This window comes from Chlorocebus sabaeus, chromosome 10 (assembly GCF_047675955.1).
Source record: "Chlorocebus sabaeus isolate Y175 chromosome 10, mChlSab1.0.hap1, whole genome shotgun sequence".
In the NCBI taxonomy this organism is placed as follows: domain Eukaryota; kingdom Metazoa; phylum Chordata; class Mammalia; order Primates; family Cercopithecidae; genus Chlorocebus; species Chlorocebus sabaeus.
Window position 1 is genome coordinate 119,212,453 of NC_132913.1, and position 21,709 is coordinate 119,234,161.

The 21,709-nt window shown below is 55.1% G+C and overlaps 1 protein-coding gene and 1 pseudogene across 2 annotated transcripts; both read left to right on the forward strand.

Annotated features, from left to right (window-relative positions):
• The first annotated feature begins 16,069 nt into the window (after nt 1–16,069).
• Nucleotides 16,070–20,693, forward strand: PTMA (prothymosin alpha). Of its 2 annotated transcripts, none has more exons than XM_038001382.2 (5): nt 16,070–16,629; nt 19,190–19,261; nt 19,696–19,792; nt 20,246–20,319; nt 20,596–20,693. In XM_038001382.2, exons 1-5 carry the CDS (start codon nt 16,585–16,587, stop codon nt 20,641–20,643), a joined length of 336 nt encoding a protein of 111 aa, XP_037857310.1. In that variant the 5' UTR covers nt 16,070–16,584; the 3' UTR covers nt 20,644–20,693. The 2 variants fall into 2 exon arrangements, with proteins under 2 accessions (XP_037857310.1, XP_037857311.1); XM_038001383.2 differs by having other exon boundaries at nt 16,399–16,629; nt 19,699–19,792.
• LOC119625600 (U4 spliceosomal RNA) lies at nt 19,337–19,485 on the forward strand (annotated as a pseudogene).
• Nucleotides 20,694–21,709: the final 1,016 nt, after the last annotated feature.

Consider the following 21,709-nt stretch of genomic DNA (forward strand, 5'->3'; position numbering starts at 1 on the left):
CGCCCGCCACCTCGCCCAGCTAGTTTTTTGTGTTTTTTTGGTAGAGACGGGGTTTCACCGCGTTAGTCAGGATGGTCTCGATCTCCTGACCTCGTGATCCGCCCGTCTCGGCCTCCCAAAGTGCTGGGATTACAGGCTTGAGCCACCGCGCCCGGCCTTTTTTTTTTTTTTTTTTTTTTAATACAGAAATATACAAGGGAGAATAAAGCCAACACCCACAGATCTGCAGGGACCTGCTTGGTGCCCCGGCCCCTAGGAGGGGAAAGGGTGGTTCAATGGTTGGTGGTATCACGGGCACATGCTCACATCTGCACACTCATGCACACATCTGTGGCCACATTCGGGACATGGGATCCGTGTTCATGGTTGTACAGACATGTACATGCACACCCAGAGACTGCGCGTGGGAGTGTGGAACGGGCCTGCTACAGGGAAGAGAGGACAGGCTGGGTCAAGGCCTGGGTGTGGTCACGTGCCTGCAGGTGCCTCTTGCCTGGCATTCTATGCCCACACCAGGCCTGCCCCCAGTGGCCGCTCCATGCTGTGCTTCTGTCCAGGTAGGCAAGGCAGGCTCCCTCAAATACCCACCAGGGAGCAGCTGGGGCTCGGGCCCCACAGCACTGTTTCCTGGGTTTTCAGGCTTGGCTCTTTCCTGGCCATTCCCACTGGCCCCTCTGGCCAGACTGGTCCCCTGAGCTCCAGCAGCCTGAGGCAGTAGCTGGGCATGGCTGCCTGTGGACAGATGAGGACAGATGTGCTTCTGTGGAGAGGGTAAGTTGGCGGACACCCGTGTGGACACACAGGAAACATTCAAATTCACTCACGTTGTTCCTGGGCTGTGGGGCCCAAGGAAGGGTGTTTCTGGTCGGACTTTGGGGTGACAGCACAGAGCTCAGTGTATCTATGCAGCAGGGGCCAGCGAGGCCCTGGACTGAGGCCTTGGGATGACTGAGGGCCCCCTGGGAAGGGGACCTCAGGGCAGGGGTTGGAAACTTCGGAGCAGATCTGACTTCAGAGGTAACGCCACCAACTACGCTGCCACACATTCTTGAAAAGCAACAACCATAAGCTTTGAATACCAAGAAGGAACATCACGAACACGTTATAAACCGCAGGTTGCTTTGTTATTGAGATGTCATGCCAGTGGACAGGCATCGGTGTTCCTCTTTTATCCTGAAGGGCGGCTCAACTCTCTCCCACCTTGGCCCCAACTCAGCTCTGGGCCTGCCTGGCACACCTGTATCTTCTGGTGCTCAGCTGGATACCAAGGCTGTAAACCCCCAAGGGAGGCGGGGTCTTAAAGGGGGTCTCCCTTCTGCATCTCACTGGCGATCTGTGACCCCCCAGGGTCAGGGCCTTCCCCAAAGAACCCACTCCGGGAGCAAGGGGTTGCTGGACGAGGTGGTGCGCTCCTGCCAGCCTGCCTGTGGGTTCTCTGAGGCACTGATCCGGGCCTGGTGTTCCGAGCTCCTGCGGCCTGTTCCTGGGAGTGTGGGACCACATTTCCTTAAAGCTGAACAGCACGATGCCACTCCCAGGGACATTCCTGCCTATCCCATGAGGAAAAGCCAAATCGGAACCATTTGGAGTAAATGCCGTGGGGCGGGGGGGGGCGTGCAGAGGGGTGGCTGGTCTCTCGCTCATCCTTCAGTAACGGAGGGAATGCCATAATCTCTTGGAAAGTTCCCTCAAAAGGCCAGACAATGATACTAGGGAAATGGAAGGCGAGATGGATGTGACCACATAGTCACAAAGCTATGGCCAGGTGGGGGACAGTGGGAAGGGCTTCATGAGTGGGGGCAGCCACCCACAGAGCCGGGACAGGGTCAAAGCCAGGGGACAAAGCTGGGACGGGGGCAAAGTCAGGTTGGTCCCCACCTCCACCAGTTCCTTCTGGCAGCCTTGATTTCCTCTTGTGTGAAATGGGGACACCTGCCTTGATTGGCATGAGGCTCCAATGACATAACCTGTGAGAAACTGCCCTGGGTATAAAGGGCTCTAGTTTGTTTAATTAATTATCATTTAAATCAATTTAGGCCTCATTTCTAAAGTTTGTAGAAATACCTAAAGGACAACAGGAAAACAATAACTGAAGTTGTTGGGTCAAGGAAAATAGGGTAGGAAAGAAGAAGCAGAGACAGGGTCAGTCCTGTGGGCCTCCAGGAGGCCACAGAACCAAGAGCTGCAACTCATAGCTGGCACCGAGCTTCCAAGCCAAGACAGAAGGAAAGGGGACCAGTTACAAGACCTGGAAGCTCTATAAAGAAAAAAAGGAGACAAGTTATTCAAAAGCCCTGCTTTTCCTGGTAATAAGTGGTTGGTGATTATCAATATATTATCATTATTTTTTTTTCAGATGGAGTTTCGCTCTTGTTGCCCAGGCTGGAGTGCAATGGCACAACCTTGGCTCACTGCAACCTCCACCTCCTGGGTTCAAGCGATTCTCCTGACTTAGCCTCCCAAGTCTTAGCCTCCCAAATAGCTGGGATTGCAGGCGCCCACCACCATGCCCAGCTAATTTTTGTATTTTTAGTAGAGATGGGGTTTGACTACGTTGGCCGGGTTGGTCTCGAACTTCTGACCTCAGGTGATACTCCCTTCTTGGCCTCCTGAAGTGCTAGGATTACTGGTGTGAGCCACCAAGCTTGGCAACTTTTTTTTTTTTTTTTTTTTTTTGAGACAGAGTCTTGCTTTGTTACCCAGGCTGGAGTGCAGTGGTGCAATCTTGGCTGACTCACTGCTACTTTGATCTATTGGGCTTAAGCGATTCTCCCATCTCGGTCTCCTGAGTATCTGGGATTACAGGCATGCACCACCATGCCTGGCTAATTTTTAATTTTTTTGTAGAGACGGCGGGGGGCAGGCGGGGTCCCACCGTGTTTCCCAAGCTGGTCTTGCACTCCTAGGCTCAAGTGATCCTCCCGTCTTGGCCTCCCAAAGTGCTGGGGTTGTGGGCATGCGCCACCAGCCGGCCAGGAGGTTATTATTCGTGTGTTTTACATATGAGAAGCGCCTCACAGGTGTCACACCCTTGTCCAAGGACTCAGCTTCATGACACAAGCAGGTGAGGAGCCCAGTTCTGGGGGGCTCTTGCCTCACTCACAGAAGGGGCCACCTGGAGCCTGTGCTCCTAAACACCGAGCCATACTGTCCTGCTGGTGCTGAGGCCCGAAATAAATTTGTCCTGCGGGTCCTCTTAAAAGGAACATTGTGCAATGCGGCACTTCCAGGCCCAGCTCTGGAGCAAGGCCATGGGATAGGTTAGCCTGGAAACATGTTCAAGGCAGATGTTACCAATTATCTACTGATGCCATGAAAAATCTCAAGAGAACACCCCGGGAGCACATTTTTAGTGGCCTTCTAGTGAGCCTCTGGCAACCGACAGTTGCAAAATGTCCTGCCCCCGGGTCACCAGGTCCTACCGGAAAAATCTTGCCTCACAACTAGAAATCACTCATCTGGGACACCCTCCATACCCTCACACCACCTTTGAGGCATCGGCTGGAGAATGAGGGCCTCAGTTTGTGAAAATAAAACTCCTAGCCAGGCACGGTGGCTTACACCTGTAATCCCAGTACTTTGGGAGGCCCAGGTGAGAAGACTGCTTGAGCCCAGGAGTTCAAGACCATCCTGGGCAACAAAGTGAGACCCCAGTTCAAATACATAAAATGAAATAAAGTAAAACCACTTACCAATCAACAGAGGACACCCCAAGATCCCCTCTGTGGTGCGTGAGGGGACGGGGTGGCCAAGGGGACTGGCACGTGGATGGTGGCAGTACTGCTCGTGACTTTTCCCCTTGAAGCTGAGGCTGCAACTGCAGGTAGCACGGGGCTCTGGAGCCAGGTGGGGTTCAGATCCCAGCTCTGCTGCTGAATAACTGTAGGACTTTGGGCAATGCTTCCTCACTCAAGCTGAGTGGAGGACACAACCATGCCTGCCCCTGCCCACACCCAGCTCACAGGGCCCTCAAGGAGGCAGGTGCTGACACGGCCGTCCATGCTTAGAAATCTGTGCTCAAGTCAGCCCTGCATGAGGGGAATGAGGTAGGGGAAGTAAAGGGACCTGTTTAGGACCAGTGTCAATCAAGCCTAGGCATGAATCCTGCAGGCAGTGAGCTCCCTGTCCCACTATGGCCGGGGCAGACGGACCTGAGAGGGGAGCGGCTGCAATGGTGACAAAGCATGGCGAAACTCTGCTACTGCCAGGTGACAGTTCTCCATGAAGTTGAAGGCTTTGAAAGCCAGGGTTCTCAGCTAAGGATCTTTTTTTCTTTTTCTTTTTTCTGCACACCCAGCCCAGTGTGCAATGGCATGATCTCAGCTCACTGACACCTCTGCCTCTCAGGTTCAAGCAATTCTCTGCCTCAGTCTCACGAGTAGCTGGGATTACAGATACACACCACCACGCCTGGCTAATTTTTTGGTCTTTAGTAGAGACAGGGCTTCACTTGAACTCCTGACCTCATGATCTGCCTGCCTCTACCTCCCAAAGTGCTGGGATTACAGGTGTGAGCCACCACGCCTGGCCTCTTTTTTTTTTTTTTTTTTTTTTTGAGACCAAGGTGATTCACCTGCCTCAGCCTCCCAAAGTGCTGGGATTACAGGTGTGAGCCACCACGCCTGGCCTCTTTTTTTTTTTTTTTTTTGAGACCAAGGTGATTCACCTGCCTCAGCCTCCCAAAGTGCTGGGATTACAGGTGTGAGCCACCACGCCTGGCCTCTTTTTTTTTTTTTTTGAGACCAAGGTGATTCACCTGCCTCAGCCTCTCAAAGTGCTGGGATTACAGGTGTGACCACCGCACCCAGCCAGAATGTTTCTTGACACCCATCTCTCCCTGCTTTGAGAGCTGTTGCTTTGAGAGCTGTTTCATTTCATATAGAATGACACATTTCTAATTTTTCTTTCATCTGTTTCTGCAGGTATTCAGAACACATTTTACTTTCCCTCATGAATGCCCTTGCATCCAAATTCAGCCTTAAGAGAAGCAGACACTTCTTTTTTTTCTTTTTCTTTCTTTTTTTTTTGAGGTGGAGTTTCGTTCTTGTTGCCCAGGCAGGAGTGCAATGGTGCGATCTTGGCTCACTGCAGCCTCCACCTCCCGGGTTCAAGCAATTCTCCTGCCTCAGTCTCCCAAGTAGCTGGGATTCAGGTGCCAGCCACCATGCCCTGCTAATTTTTTTGTATTTTTAGTAGAGATGGGGTTTCACCATGTTGACCAGGCTGATCTTGAACTCTTGACCTCAGATGATCCACCCACCTCAGTCTCCCAAATTGTTGCAATTACAGGCGTCAGCCACGGCGCCCAGCCGAGAACTAGACACTTTTGAAGAGCATTACAGAACACATCATACCATCCTTACCATCCTAAGAGTTTTCTTTTTTTTTTTTAAGGCAGTCTTGTTCTTACCCAGGCTGCAGTGTGCAGTGGCTCAATCACAGCTCATTGTAACCTTGACCTCCTGGGCTCAAGCAATCCTCCCATCTCAGCCTCCTGAGTAGGTGGGGGTACAGGCATGTGCCACCATATATGGCTATTTAAAAAATTTTTTCAGCCAGGCGCGGTGGCTCACGCCTGTAATCCCAGCACTTTGGGAAGCCAAGGTGGGTTGATCACCTGAGGTCAGCAGTTCAAGACCAGCCTGGCCAACATAGTGAAACCCCGTCTCTACTAAAAATACAAAAGTTAGCCAGGCATGGTGGCAAGTGCCTGTAGTCCCAGCTACTTGGAAGGCTGAGGCAGGAGAAATGCTTGAACCTGTGAGTCAGAGGTTGCAGTGAGTTGAGATCTCATCACTGTACTCTAGCCTGGGCAACACTGCAAGACTCTGTCTCAAAATAAATTTTTTTTTTTTCATAGAGATGGGGTCTCCTTATGTTACCTAGGCTGGTCTCAAACTCCTGGGCTTAAGTGATCCTCCTGCCTCAGCCTCCCAAATTGCAGGTATTACAGGTGTGAGCCACTGTGCCCAGTCTTTGAAAAATTTTTTTATTTTTATTTATTTATTTATTTATTTATTTATTTATTGAGATGAAGTCTCGCTCTTGTCCCCCAGGCTGGAGTGCAATGGTATGATCTCAGCTCACTGCAAACTCCGCCTTCTGGGTTCAAGCAATTCTCCTGCCTCAACCTCCTGAGTAGCTGGGATTACAGGTACCTGCCACCACGCCTGGCTCATTTTTGTATTTTTAGTAGAGACGGGGTTTCACCATGTTGGCCAAGCTGGTCTCGAACTCCTGACCTCAGGTGATCTACCTGTCTTGGCCTCCCAAAGTGCTGGGATTACAGGCGTGAGCCCCTGTGCCCAGCCAAGCCGCTGAAAATCTTAATTAAGGAAACTTCCAATGTATCACATAAGGCCCAAGAGGAAACTGATTCATACCAAGGTGATTCATACTTCAGGGTCTCAAAAATATGTCTTAACCAGGGACTTTGTGCCTCACACCACAGCCCTGTGAACTGTCAGGTCAGAGTGGGGACATCTGACCTAACCGTGCCCGGCTAATTTTTGTATTTTTAGTAGAGGGGGTTTCACCATGTTGGCCAGGCTGGCCTTGAACTCCTTACCTCAGGTGATCCACCCTCCTCAGGCTCCCAAAGTGCTGGGATTACAGGCGTGAGCCACCGTGCCCGGTGAGATAACACTCTTACAGCATCTAACAGCAAGAGGATGGCATAATCAGGAGAAAGATGCTGGCAGGGGCCATAAATGACCACAATTGAAGGTTGGGCCATACTTGCCAGGCCCAGGAGAACTCATTGAGGCTGAGGACAGCTCAGGAAGCTCTCAGTCCAGGTGCTGACTGGCAGCTTTCCCCTTGGACTTCACGTGTGTGGGGCTTGAGCTTTCTTGGAAGGGCGCCTACCTTGCCTTCCCCTCCCTGATGAGGCTTCAGTTCTGGGTGATGCTGCATCCTATTTTGAGGTTTTCCCATAGAATTGTTCAAGTGAGAGTCCTCCTGTGAGATTCTCAAAAAACGTTTTGGAGGAGAGAATGTTTCTCAAAGGACCCTGATAAATCTCTTCCCCTTCTAGAGACACTTGCTCTGCCGGGAGCTAGAAAGGAACAGAGCTCCATGCTCTGGACCTGATTAGCGACCCTTACCTCAGGGGCAGCTGAAAGCCCTCCCGGGGGGGTCCTGATCCTGGGCACCAGCTCGGTCTGTGATCTACCTAAGCCCTTCAATCCCCTGGCTCTGCAATGTGCAATCCAAATGCTCCAGTGTCTTCGTAGCCCTGTCACCCTGCATTCTTGCGGCAAAGAGAGACGGATCTCAGTGGGAGGCTGGTTTTGGATGGAGGGCCACAGGGACTCATGGTCTTGGTGGTGGTTACAGATTTCTTCAGAAATGTCGTTCTTTGGCCGGATGCAGTGGCTCATGCCTGTAATCCAGCACTTTGGGAGGCCGAGGCAGGAAGATCACTTAAGGCCAGGAGTGAGAGACCAGCCTGCATAACATAGGGAAACCCCATTTCTACGAAAAATTTAAAAATTAGCTGGGTGTGGTGGTGTGTGCATGTAGTTCCAGCTACTTGGACGCTGATGTGGGAAGATCACGTGAGCCCAGGAGGTTGAGGCTGCAGTGAGCAGAGATTGCGCCACTACACTCCAGCCTGGGTGGCAGAGCGAGACCCTGTCTCAAAGAAAAAAAAGAAAAAAAGAAAAGAAATGTTCCCAGTATGTGATAAGGAGTGAACTAGTGAACTAGCATGAGCAACATGTCCCAGTTTGCCCAGGAGTTTTTCTGGTTGTGGCACTGAGAGTCCTGCGTCCTGGGAATCCCTCAGTCAAACAGGGACTGTGGGTCACCCGTCTGTAGCCCCCTGCGGCAGGAGGAGGGTGAGCCAGTCCGAGTTGGTGGTGTGTCCTCCCCTCGCCTCTGCCCTCTGCTCCTTTCACCTTTCTCCCCGAACAAGGTGGGGAGATTCTCTGCCAGGGAAGAAGGGAAGGTAGAAAAGACCCATTTAAGATGAACAGAGAAGATGTAGTGAGCCGAGATCGTGCTGCTGCACTCCAGCCTGGGTGACATAGTGGGACTCTGTCTCAAAAAAAAAAAAAAAAACGAGCTGGGCACGGTGGCTCACACCTGTAATCCCAGGGAGGCCAAGGCAGGCAGATCACATGAGGTCGGGAGTTCAAGACCAGCCTGACCAACATGTAGAAACCCCATCTTACTAAAAATACAAAATTATCCAGGCATGGTGGCGCATGCCTGTAATCCCAGATACTCAGGAGGCTGAGGCAGGAGAATTGCTTGAACCCAGGAGATGGAGGTTGCGGTAAGTCAGGATTACCCCATTGCACTCCAGCCTGGGCAACAAGAGTGCAACTCCATCTCAAAAAAAAAAAAAAAAAACAGACAAGGGGAAAGAGTTAAGTGTCAGAATGTCACAGAGCCTGCCCTCCTCACCCTCATGATTATCAGAGCTCGGCCTCCTGGCTTGGCATGGGCACACAGATCCTCCTCAGGGCCTACTTGGGCCTCCTGGTCTTCTGGGCTCCCACGTGGGCCACGTGGCAGGAAGTCACATAGTGGTGTCCAACCTTTCCTCGGGTGCAGCGCTCTTGTGGGCATTCACGGCAGGGTGCCCAGGTGTGTGCCTGCTCACATGCTCCCCCAACTAGCACCTTTCCCTGCTGTCATGCTGCTGGGCCCACCTACTCACGAAGTGGAACCGGAACTTAAGCAAAACACCCACGGAACTCGAGCTATGCAAATTGGTGCACACACACGGAGGCATCCAGGGAAGACAGCCAGGAAGTGACACAGGCAGGCAGAGGATTCCTGGAGGGATCTGAAGGAGCACGTGTACAGGGAGTCAAGGACTGGCACGATGGCCTTTTACTGTCCAGGGGCAGTGGCGTCATGCATACTGCACACTCACCTCTCCCAGCCTCCTTACCTAGGCTCATGCCTAGGCTCCACAGGCCTTGGCATCAGTTTGGGGGCAGGCCTGGAACATTAAGAGACATTTCCCACCCTCTCCCTACCAGGTAGAAACCTCCCAGGGCGGCTAGACCTGTGTGGGTACCAGGAGCCAGGTCTCTGGCACAGCTCCCCAGGGGAATGGGCAGGCCTGGGCATGCTGAGGGAGCAGGCGTTGGGGGCTCTTACGCAATCCCAGCCAGGCTCACAAGGCGGGAGGGTTGAAAGGCTCCTGGCAGCTCCCCAGGCCCTTATGCCTGGATAAGGAAACCACAGCCTGAAACTCCTGGGTTTCTGAAGGGCGGGAAGGCAGGAGTTTTTGAGACCTGCTCCACTCTGCCTGCCTCCCAGACTCTGTCATGCCTTTGAGGCCAGAGGGGCTGCCAAGCATGTTGGGCACCAAATCACAGGCTTCCAGAAACTAGAGAGGCCAGTGCCCTCACTTCCCACTGAAGACAGAAAGAACTTGCTGAAAACATTGTTCCTTTGTCCAGAGCCCTACAAGCTCTGTAAAGCCAACCCACTTAGGTACAGATGGCAGCTGGAAAATGGGGTGCAATGGTTTCCTAGATGTGTCGGATGCTATTTTAAGCACTTTCTGAATATTAACTTATTCAATTCTCACAATAATCCTGCAAAGTAGGAACTATTATTGTCTTCTCTTATTTGTTTTTATTTTTATGTTTTTTAAAAATATGAAGTCTTACTCTGTTGCCCAGGCTGGAGTGCAGTGGCACGATATCATATCACTGCAACTTCCACCTCCCGGGTTCAAGTGATTCTCCTGCCTCAGCCTCCCGAGTAGCTGGCACTACAGGCATGCGCCACCATGCCCAGCTTATTTTTGTGTTTTCAGTAGAGATGGGGTTTCACTATGTTGGCCTGGCTGGTCTCAAACTCCTGACCTCGTGATCTCCCTGCCTCGGCCTTCCAAAGTGCTGAGATTACAGGCATGAGCCACCGCGCCCGGCCTCTCTTTTTTATTTTTAATTTTTATTTATTTTTATTTTTTATTTTTTGAGAAGGAGTTTCACTCTTGTCACCCAGGCTGGAGTGCAATGGTGCCATCTTGGCTCACTCCAACCTCCGCCTCCCGAGTTCAAGTGATTCTCCTGCCTTAGCTTCCCTAGTAGGTGGGATTACAGGCGCCCACGACCACGCCCAGCTAATTATTTTTTGTACTTTTAGTACACATAGGGTTTCACCACATTGGCCAGGGTGATCTCGAACTCCTGACCTCAAATGATTGCCCGCCTCGGCCTCCCAAAGTGCTGGGATTACAGGTGTGAGCCACCACACCCAGCTTATTTTTTTTTTTTTTTTTTTTTTTTTGAGACGGAGTCTCGCTCTGTCACCCAGGTTGGAGTGCAGTGGCCAGATCTCAGCTCACTGCAAGCTCCGCCTCCCGGGTTCACGCCATTCTCCTGCCTCAGCCTCCCGAGCAGCTGGGACTACAGGCGCCCACCACCTCGCCCGGCTAGTTTTTGTATTTTTTAGTAGAGATGGGGTTTCACCGTGTTAGCCAGGATGGTCTCGATCTCCTGACCTCATGATCCGCCCGTCTCGGCCTCCCAAAGTGCTGGGATTACAGGCTTGAGCCACCGTGCCCGGCCCCAGCTTATTTTTATTTATTTTTATTTTTTATTCTTTTTCTCGAGACGGAGTCTTGCTCTGTTGCCCAGGCTGGTGTGCAATGGCGCAATCTTGGCTCTGCAACCTCCATCTCCTGGGTTCAAGCGATTCTCCTGCCTCAGCTTCCAGAATAGCTGGGATTACAGGCGTGCACCACCACGCCCGGCTAATCTTTTGTATTTTTAGTAGAGACGGGGTTTTATCATGTTGGCCAGGCTGGTCTGGAACTCCTGATCTCGTGATCTGCCCACCTCAGCCTCCCAAACTGCTGGCATTACAGGTGTGAGCCACCGCGCCCAGCCTATTTTTTATTTTTTAAGACAGAGTCTTGCTCTGTTGCCCAGGCTGGAGTACAGTGGCACCATCATGGCTCACTGCAGCCTCAACCTCCTGGACTCAAAACAATCCACTCACTTCAGCCTTCCGAGTAGCTGGAACTACAGGCACATGCCACCATGCCCGGCTAATTTTTTTTTTTTTTTTTTTGAGACGGAGTCTCGCTCTGTCGCCCAGGCTGGAGTGCAGTGGCTGGATCTCGGCTCACTGCAAGCTCCGCCTCCCGGGTTCACGCCATTCTCCTGCCTCAGCCTCCGGAGTAGCTGGGACTACAGGCGCCTGCCACCTCGCCCGGCTAGTTTTTTGTATTTTTTAGTAGAGACGGGGTTTCACCGTGTTCGCCAGGATGGTCTCGATCTCCTGACCTGGTGATCCACCCGTCTCGGCCTCCCAAAGTGCTGGGATTACAGGCTTGAGCCACCGCGCCCGGTCTCGGCTAATTTTTTTTTTTTTTTTTTTTGAGACGGAGTCTTGCTCTGTCACCCAGGCTGGAGTGCAGTGGCCGGATCTCAGCTCACTGCAAGCTCCGCTTCCCGGGTCTACGCCATTCTCCTGCCTCAGCCTCCCGAGTAGCTGGGACTACAGGCACCCACCACCTCGCCCGGCTAGTTTTTTGTATTTTTTTAGTAGAGACGGGGTTTCACCGTGTTAGTCAGGCTGGTCTCGATCTCCTGACCTTGTGATCCGCCCGTCTCGGCCTCCCAAAGTGCTGGGATTACAGGCTTGAGCCACCGCGCCCGGCCTCGGCTAATTTTTAAAAAATTTTTTGTAGAGATGATGTTTCATCATGTTGCTGAGACTAGTCTCCAATTCCTGAGCTCACACAATCCTCCTGCTTAGGCCTTCCAAAGTGCTGGGAATAGAGGTGTGAGCCACTATACCTGGCCATCTTCTCTGTTTCTTAGAGGAGAGAAAGTAACTCGCCCAATTCACAAAGCTAGTGTATGTCAGGGCTGGCATTTGAACCCAGGCAGTTTAAAAATACATTCTGTCTGATCTTTTAGGGATCAAGCAGGTTTGTGAGATAACCAATTAGAAATATGTGGTAAATGGCTTTAGGGGAAGGCTTAGTTGCAAACTGAAGTGCCCACAGGGCCAGGCAGGTGAAATCAATGTGTTATTCAGGCTGGGCAGGGAGAGGCCTGTGGGCCATGTGGACAGTGTGACGCCCAGAGACGTCCCTGTGAAAATTCCCCCAAAACAAGCCAGGCACAATAGTAAGCATCTGTTGTCCCAGCTACTCAGGAGGCTGAGGTGGGAGGACAGCTTGAGCTCAGGAGTTGTAGTCCAGCCTGGGCAACAGAGCAAGACCCCGTCTCAAAACAAAACGAAACATGCCTAGAGGCCATATGGGGCCCCTTGCTCACAGCAGCTCTAGCCCAAGCCCACTGTATCTCAGCCTGGGGTCAGGAAAGCAGGCTTACCAGGGCACACCAGCATGTCGGGGGGTTTGAAGGGTAATGCCACAGAAGTGACTGACCTCCTATGTAATAACATAAGGCATGAGATGTATCAATGAGTGGAACTGACAGTGGACAGGAAGAACAGTCCGTTCAGAAACAGCAAGAGTGGGCCGGGCATGGTGGCTCACGCCTGTAATCCCAGCACTTTGGGAGGCTGAGGCGGATGGATCACTTGAGGTCAGGAGTTTGAGACCAGCCTGTCCAACATGGTGAAATCCCATCTCTACTAAAAACACAAAAATTAGCTGGGTGTGGTAGCAGGTACCTGTAATCCTGGCTTCTCAGGAGGCTGAGGGATGCAGGAGAATCACTTGAACCCATGAGGCAGAGGTTGCCGTGAGCCAAGATCATGCCAATGCACCCCAGCCTGGGCAACAGAGCAAAATTTAGCCTAAAAGAAAAAAAAAAAAAAAAGGCCTGGCACCTGGCACGGTGGCTCACACCTGTCATCCCAGCATTTTGGGAGGCCAAGGTGAGCGGATCATGAGGTCAAGGTTCAAGACCAGCCTGGCCAATATGGTGAAACCCTGTCTCTACTAAAAATACAAAAATTAGCCAGGCATGGTGGTGCACGCCTATAGTCCCCGCTACTTGCAAGGCTGAGGCAGAAGAATCGCTTGAACCCGGGAGGTGGAGGTTGCAGTGAGCTAAGATCGCGCCACTGCACTCCAGCCTGGGCAACAGAGAGACTCAGTCTCAAAAAAAAAAAAAAAAAAAAAAAAAAAAAAAAAAAAAAAAGAAACAGTAAAAGAGGTGGGGAGCTATCTGTTGCTGAAGGAACACGGTTGTTCATAGCCTAAATAACTCCACCACTATGAGCTGTCAGATACTACACTTCTGGGATGAGAGGGAAATCCATGGGGGCAACTTCCGCCCCAGGGCTCATCTAAAGATGCAGATTCCTCTGTTTTAGGACTTAGCCTCGTCCTCATCATTGATCCAAGTCCCTTGCTATAATCCCTAGGTCTGCTTTTTTTGATTTGTTAAAAGGAGGGTTATATCAGAGGTTGAACCTGTAAATGTGTTTTCAGTTGGTTTTCACCTACATAAACATCAGTTTCACATGGTTGAACTCCATAACTGTCCTACCCACGTTGTACATGAAAATGAAGCATGAGCCAAAGGCTCACTGCCATGTACACAGCGGGCACTCAGTGAGTGGGAAATTTAAGTGGTGGTTCTGGAACCAGATGGGCATGAGCCTTCCTCACCCACTTCTACCAAAGCCACCTGCATGGGAACAACGTCAGGCAAAGCAGTTCTTTTTTTTCTTGAGAGAGAGTCTCATTCTGTTGCCCAGGCTGGAGTGCAATGGTGCGATCTCGGCTCCTGAAACCTCTGCCTCCCAGGTTCAGGCGATTCCCCTGTCTCAGCCTCCCAAGTAGCTGGGATTACAGGTGCGCGCCACCAGGCCCGGCTTTTTGTATTTTTAGGAGAGACGAGATTTCACCATGTTGGTCAGGCTGGTCTCGAACTCCTGACCTCGTGACCCATCCACCTCGGCCTCCCAAAATGCTGGGATTACGGACGTGAGCCATCACGCCCGGCCAGGCAAAGCAGTTCTTAGAGGGAAATTCACATTCATCAGTTCCTCCTGGGTGTCTGACCTTCCTGCTCCCACAGCGACCTGAATCCGTAACTGTCAAGTCTGGTTTTCAGCTGTGGATACACAGGTCACTGCCCGAAGGCCACCATCCAGACTAGGGGGAAACCTCGATTCTTAGAGGTGGTACAAACCAGGCTCTCACTGCATCTGGGTTTTGTGGAAAAAACAATCCCCTCGAGGGTAACTGGAACTTAATGGATGCGCCGCTGGTGCAAGGCGCTCTGTCTCCCTGTTTATGATGACTCATAATCTCTCCAACGCTCTGCGAATGTGACACAAAGGAGGGGGTCACGGTGGCTGAGGCCAAGGAGCCCTTCCTCTCTGTGACGGGCGGCCCCAGGTCTGCGCGGCGGTGAAGACAGACTGGCAGTGGGAGGCAGGGGACTGGACAAAGAGTTGAGACGCGTGGTCCTCGAGAACAGCACTGTGGGAGTCCCCCGAATTGGGGCGCGCCCGTCCAGAGGAGAATGCCACCTCTAGCCACTGGGGCGCCTGGGGGCAGGGCGGAGACCCAGGGGGACGTTCCTTCGCCGCTGCAAAGGAGGGCGACCGCTGGGCAGCTGGGGTTGGCGCGGTATTCCCGCCCTGCCCAGCATCTGTCCCACGTTTCCTCAGGCTGAAGTACCTGGAGCCCGGGCTTCTTCCTAAAGTAAAACTCGCCCCGGAAAGGCCAACAGTCCAGCGGCCAGACAGGCACCTGGGAACACGGATGCTGTCCTAACCCGTGCGGGAGAGGGGGTGGCGCCCGGCACTGCGCGCCTCCTCCCCGCCGGGAGAGTGCGTGCTAAGCTCAGCAAAGCCCCGTTGTGGAGATGGAACCATGTCGCCCATTACCTAATGAAACCGAGAAGGGAGACTCAGTCTCTCTTCTAACCCGCAGCGCAAGCTCTGCTGGACTTGGCATCGTCCGCCCTCCACGATCCCACACTCCGGGTTTTCCCCATTCCCAGCTCGGCTGCACCGGAGAGACAGACGGAAGAAACTGCCAATGGAAGGACGCAAAGCGTCAACTTTGTGTTCGCCCGCCACTCTCGGCCAATGTGCGCTCGTCTCTCCGGAGTCCCGCCTTCCGTGTCGGGCGCCCCCTTTTGGCAGCACAGGGACGAACCCTACTTCTCGCCATCTTGTGTGTGGCACAGGTAAATTTCTGGACTATCTTTCCACCTATTCTGGTCTTTTTTCCCACACAACCGATCTTTTAGTTCGACAGCCAAGTGCGGTGGCGATAAGGCTGGCGTAGCCAGCTGTTGTCAGATCGCCCACATGAGTTAGATCGCAACGTCACGCCACGCTTGCCGAGCCCGGCGCCATCTTGAGTGTGGCGTCTTGATGCTCCCCTTTCTCGGGGCTCCGCCTGGTTCTCTAATGGCCCCCCAAATTTCAGGCAGTCCCCAAAGATTAGCCCAATTGGCTCAAGAGATGATTATTTTCCCTGACTAACTCTGTAATGTTCATGTGCCCATCGCAGTCCAGCAGTGGGGTGGGAGAAGCGTAGAATCGATGACCCGGCGGGCCCCTGGAGGAGGCTGCCCTGAAGCTGTCGCGACGGCAGTGACCGCTCGCGACAGACCCTAACCAGAGCCCTAGAGTGAGGGGACCACTATGCCGTGCGGGACCCGCGGACTATCCCACTCGAGGGACATCGCGCATCGCGGCATCGGGCATCGAGTCCCCTTGATACATGAATCCCTCTGTGTGCTTGACCCGGTGCCTGCTTTTCGACTGGCTTGGCCGACGGACGCCGGACCTGATGGTGGGCAAACTGGGTCGCCTGCCCACAAGACTGGGGTGCCCTGCCCTGGGCGGGCACGAGGATATGGCAGAGGGACGGGGCGGCCCAGGTGCCCAGGTCTCGGCCTCGGCACCTCGTTGCTCGTCGTGGGGCTGCCGTCCACTTGCACTGGGACAATCCTTGGTTGAAGGCGCCCAGGCGCGGGGGGCGGGCACCTCCGCGGGCACTGCGCTGGGCACCGCCCGGGGCGAGCGCGGCCCAGCACCCCGCCGTCCCCTCCCCCGCGCTGGCAGCCGTCGTGCGCCCGCCGCCGCCCCCTCTTCCCTCCCCCTCCTTCCGAGCAGTCGCGGGGAGGGCGGGAGGGAGGGGGAAGGGGGCTGGGCGGGCAGCTTTGCCGCGCTTTGGCTTTCTGCGTCAGCAGCCCCAGCAAAACAGCTGCGGGAGCGCGCGTCCGGAACGCGCTCGCGCACCCCTCCCCCGCGGACTCGGCGCCGCTGAGACCCGGCAAAATCAGGCCTTGAATGACAGTGCGACCGGCGACTGCGCAGCGCGGGACGCGCCGGGGCACTGCCGCTTTAAGCACGCTTGTCCATTGTTCGGAATCGAGCCAATGAGCGAGCGCCCGCTCCCTGCGCTCAGCCAATAGCGGCCGGGCATGGGAAGCCGAGCGCCGCCCACTAATCTATATTAAAGCTTCTGGCGCCGCGTGAGTCCCCCACTGGCTGCTCTGAAAAGCCATCTTTGCATTGTTCCTCGTCCGCCTCCTTGCTCGCCGCAGCCGCCTCCGCCGCGCGCTTCCTCCGCCGCCGCGGACTCCGGCAGCTTTATCGCCTGAACTCTCGTTTTCTTTTTAAATCCCCTGCATCGGATCACCGGCGTGCCCCACCATGTCAGACGCAGCCGTAGACACCAGCTCCGAAATCACCACCAAGGTGAGGCTGGACGCCGCCCGCCCCCTCGGGGTCCGCGCGCCGCCGCCCGGGCGGTGTTTGGCGCGCAGCAGCTGGACTGCCTCAAGCCCGCTGTTGCTCCCACTCTCGGGGAAATGGCCCGCCCCCGGCGCGGTGCCCTCAGGCAGCCCACTCTTTGTGTGGTGCGGGGGAGGGGGCGGGAACCGCCGCGAGCAGACGTGATGCCCGTCGGGGAGTGGGCCAGGCGCCCTCAGGGGCCGAGGGCTAGGCGCGGAGGCCCGCTCACGGCTCTCGAAACTCGTCTGTGACCCGTCTGAGTGGCGGCGGGTGGGGAAGGGTCTGTCTGGGGGTCGCCGGCCCGCCGGGCGCACGGAAATAACTTTGAAACTCGAGCGCGTTGGGAATCGGAAGTGCTGGGGGGCGCGTGTTGGGGCGCGGGCCGGCCGCGGGAAGTGGCGGCGAGCGCCCGCCGGCCGCGCTGCTCTTTGTTCGGCGCCAGGCTGCCGGTTTCGCGCCCTGCAGCGGACCTGAGGTGGTTTATCTGGACTAAGCCCCGATAAGGCGGATGGGGCGACGGGCCGGCTGGCCGCGACGTCGGCAGTCCCCGCGGAGGTGTGACGGGCTTATCCGCTTTGGGCGCTCTGGGAGGCGGGGGTGGGCGCCCTTCGAGGCGAGTGCGCCGGGAGCGGCCGCCCAGCTTCAGTCATGCACCCGCGGTGCCGGGCTTGGCTGAGGAGGCGAGAGCCCACGCGCCGCAGGGAGGAAAGAGAAAGTGAAGCGCGGCGCTAGGGCGACGATGGGCGCCCCCCGCGGCTGCCCGGGAGTACCGTGTGCGCCGCAGCTCGGGGCGACGCGGGCCAACACGGCGGCCGCGAAAGGCCGATGGTAGGGTCGAACTGGGGGGGCGCCCGGGCCCCGTGGCGGGTTCACCGCCCTCGGCTGTGAGGTCCTGAGCGGCTGGCGCGGCTCTGCTCCTGTTGTCGGCGCCGCCTCGGTCCCACTGCCCGCCCTGGGTAGCGTCTCCGCCCTCGGCGGGAGCGCAGCGCTCTCAGACTGACTGGTTTTTTCTTCATCTTTCGGTCCTCGTCCGCGCCCCTCGTGCCCCTGCGGGGATTGGCGCGAGTCACCTTGGCGTCTCCTTAACTCTTGTGCCCCTGGCGTCACCTCTGGCTCTCCCAGGGGCGACTTCTTGGCACAGCGGAGCTCGGGCCCCGTATCTCCGTAGGGGCTCTCAGTGGCCCCTTCTGGGCTCAGTCCGGGAACCAGTTTGTTGGGGGAGAACACCGTCCCCATTGCGGGGCCTGGGTGTTCGATTTTCTGCGAAGCACCGAAAGGTGACTTCCCGCGAGGGCGATGAAGTAGCCTGAGAGGCGCATCCCCGACGGTCTCGGACTTAAGCAGCCCGGCGGACTTCGGGGCGACCTCCCGCGGACTTGGCCCGGCAAATGCAGACATTCGGGCCTGCCGCTGTGGCGGCAGTGGGGCGTCGAGTCGAGAGGCCAACCGACCGACGCGCCACCCGCGCGCTTGGCACTGTGCGCTCTGCCTGTCCGCCCGGAGTCTCCAAGGCAAGGGACGCACTCGGCGGCCCCGGGCCACGTGCTCCCTGCGCGCGGTGCGTGCCGAGGCCCGCGCGCAAAGCCCGCCGGGCGGAGGATGCGCGCCTGCGCGCCGCGACCTCCCTGCCCCCACAGCTCCCCGGGACTTTGTCCGCCAGGGGGCGAGAGCGGGCGGAGCTGGGGTCCGGGGAGCAGGGTGGGCCGACAGGTGGCCCGGGGCTGCTCGCCGGACAGCGGCCAAGGGGTCCCGCAGGCCGGGACGCCAGTTGGAATTGGCGGCTGTGTCGTGTGGAAAAAATTACCGGGCGCCCGGGGAGGCGCTGCCTTTTGGATCCTGGGCGGAGTCCCACCCGCGAGGTGCGGTCGGGACCCCTAGCCCTCGCGGGGAGGCCGGGACTTGGTTACTCCGGAGGCAGGCCCCGGCCTGGGGCACCGCCAAGCAGCGGTTTGCGGCCTCTAGGAATAGTGGTCGGATTTGGGGGTCGGTGTGCTTTGGTTTTTTCAGAGACCTGACCTGGCCGGGGCGGTGCGGTCTCGCGGGTCTTCCAGGCTGGCGCGCCCGTGGGGCCCTCTCCGAGCGCAGGCCCCTCCCTCCTTGCCTTATTTATTTCTGGGACATAGCCTACCACCTTCCTAGACGGCTTGAGGGGCGGGTTCCTTGCGCTTGGAAGCAGGCTGATGGGCGTGAGTGTCCGGGGCTCGTCCACCCGGCCCGACGGGTTGGGGCTGTGGCGCCACATGGCTCCTTTCCTAGGAAGCGCCAGGGGGCAGTGGGAACCGCCACAGGGGCCGCTGTAGCGGGCCTTAAAGGATGGGAAACCCGATCACAGATGCCCCCGCCGGCCTTCCTTTCACCGGACCAGTGGGAGAGGGACTGCAGGGACATTAGGTCCTTCTCCACGTGTCGCGTGCGACTCTTAATTTGGGATGGACAGAACAGACCAGTAGTTCTCAGCGCCTTTGCTTACCGTGGGGTTGCTCGGAAGACTTACTGGTTACTGGTTCCTTCTTCCCTTTTGAAGGACTTAAAGGAGAAGAAGGAAGTTGTGGAAGAGGCAGAAAATGGAAGAGACGCCCCTGCTAACGGGAATGCTGTGAGTGTCCGCCTTGCTCCTGAGCCCTGGCAGCTACTGCCCCGCAGTTTTTCCTCCTCTACTTTAAACATATATAGTTTTGCACAGTGGCAGTATCGTAGCCAGTGAGCTTTACCCGAGGCGCGAATATTGCTAGTTAAATATTTATAAAAACCTTTCGAGCAGCGCCTGAACAAGAATAGGTTAAGAGGAGCTCCGGTAGTCTTGAGTTTGGGCTTGTCCCAGGGTGGGGAAGCCCTTGCCCTTGCCTTGGGGCAGTTAATGTGCAGGGTTCATGATGGAGCCTGGAGGGTGTTGACTGGAGAAGGGCCTCTGGGGTGGGCTTGGCTGGGCTGTAGATGTAGCTGGCAGCCTCTGGTGGGAGACTGGGCATCAGCAACGCTCTGTCCATCCCTGGGCCAGCTGGTAAAGAACGTGGTCTGTTTTCTGTCGAGGAGAATGAGGAAAATGGGGAGCAAGAGGCTGACAATGAGGTAGATGAAGAAGAGGAAGAAGGTGGGGAGGAAGAGGAGGAGGAAGAAGAAGGTGATGGTGAGTAGCCTTGTCTGTCTTCCCCTTTTCAGGTACTTCTTCCTGGTCTTGTCTGGCAGAAGGGGAAGGAGTTGGGGCTTCTGGGAGTGGGACCATGGTACTTGGGGCCAGTGTACCACATGACCGTGGGCACCCACCTGTAGAGTCAGGGAGGGTCTCCCTGACAAGGAACTGTGCCCATGCCCACTCACACTCACTCGCACACCTAAAAGTTTGTTTCGTGCAGCTCTGAAAGCCACTGATCTGTTGGGCTGGCTTCTTGGGGTGCAGCTGCTTGGGCCTCTGTCCTCTGGAGATTCCCACCTGTGCAGTGGGCTTGTGTGTCCTGATTGGGCCCAGTTGCAGGCAGCAGAGGCAGGGCAGGGACCTTGCAGTCCACCACATGTTCCTCGGGATTTCCCCAGGAGCCACAGTAGGAGGGAAGTGTGGTTTACCTGGCCTTTGATTCTCCAGGTGAGGAAGAGGATGGAGATGAAGATGAGGAAGCTGAGTCAGCTACGGGCAAGCGGGCAGCTGAAGATGATGAGGTGGGTTCTGGCTTGAGAAGAAGGGGGGTTTGGCATCTGGGTCTCCCCACCTACCTCTAGCGGAGGTGCTCAAGCCACGGAGGGACTGTTTCTGACTTTGGCCACTGTGGTCCTGAATCTTAAGAACAGGAAGGAACAGGGCTGGGCTCAACTTCCCAGAGCAAAGGCCTTGGGCTGTGGAGCTGGGGGTGTCCCTGGTGCCTGTGGGAGCTGAGGCAGTGGGCTGGGTAGGGCCCCTGGGGTTGGAGGGGCCTTTGACAGTCTTTCTCTGCCCAGGATGACGATGTTGATACCAAGAAGCAGAAGACCGACGAGGATGACTAGACAGCAAAAAAGGAAAAGTTAAACTAAAAAAAAAAGGCCGCCGTGACCTATTCACCCTCCACTTCCCGTCTCAGAATCTAAACGTGGTCACCTTCGAGTAGAGAGGCCCGCCCGCCCGCCCACCGTGGGCAGTGCCACCCGCAGATGACACCCGCTCTCCACCACCCAACCCAAACCATGAGAATTTGCAACAGGGGAGGAAAAAAGAACCAAAACTTACAAGGCCCTGCTTTTTTTCTTAAAAGTACTTTAAAAAGGAAATTTGTTTGTATTTTTTATTTACATTTTATATTTTTGTACATATTGTTAGGGTCAGCCATTTTTAATGATCTCGGATGACCAAACCAGCCTTCGGAGCGTTCTCTGTCCTACTTCTGACTTTACTTGTGGTGTGACCATGTTCATTATAATCTCAAAGGAGAAAAAAAACCTTGTAAAAAAAGCAAAAACGACAACAGAAAAACAATCTTATTCCGAGCATTCCAGTAACTTTTTTGTGTATGTACTTAGCTGTACTATAAGTAGTTGGTTTGTATGAGATGGTTAAAAAGGCCAAAGATAAAAGGTTTCTTTTTTTTCCTTTTTTGTCTATGAAGTTGCTGTTTATTTTTTTTGGCCTGTTTGATGTATGTGTGAAACAATGTTGTCCAACAATAAACAGGAATTTTATTTTGCTGAGTTGTTCTAACAAAGCTGTCTCAAGCCTAGTTTTTCTGTTTCAGTTTCTTCAGACCTTCCAGGGCATGAGGATAGGAGGGGGAGGATCCCGGGGACAGTGGGTTGAAGACCTTTTGGGAGGCAGTTGGATGTGACCTGTGATGGGCAGCATCATCTGGTGGGTGGGCAGGGACTGAGCTGCAGTTGGGTGGGGGGCTGCTTACTGGGGCAGTCAGTGATTGTCCTAAGAAGCCTTAACTGGGGAGGAGGACTTCATCACTGGGTGCCACATGGGGACTCTAGTGCCCTGGAGGTGTGGGGGTATGCAGTCCTAGACACTGGAAACAGGCCACATGGGACTGCCATTCTGTGGAGCGCAGGGTGGTGATGGTACAGGCCAAAAGGGAAC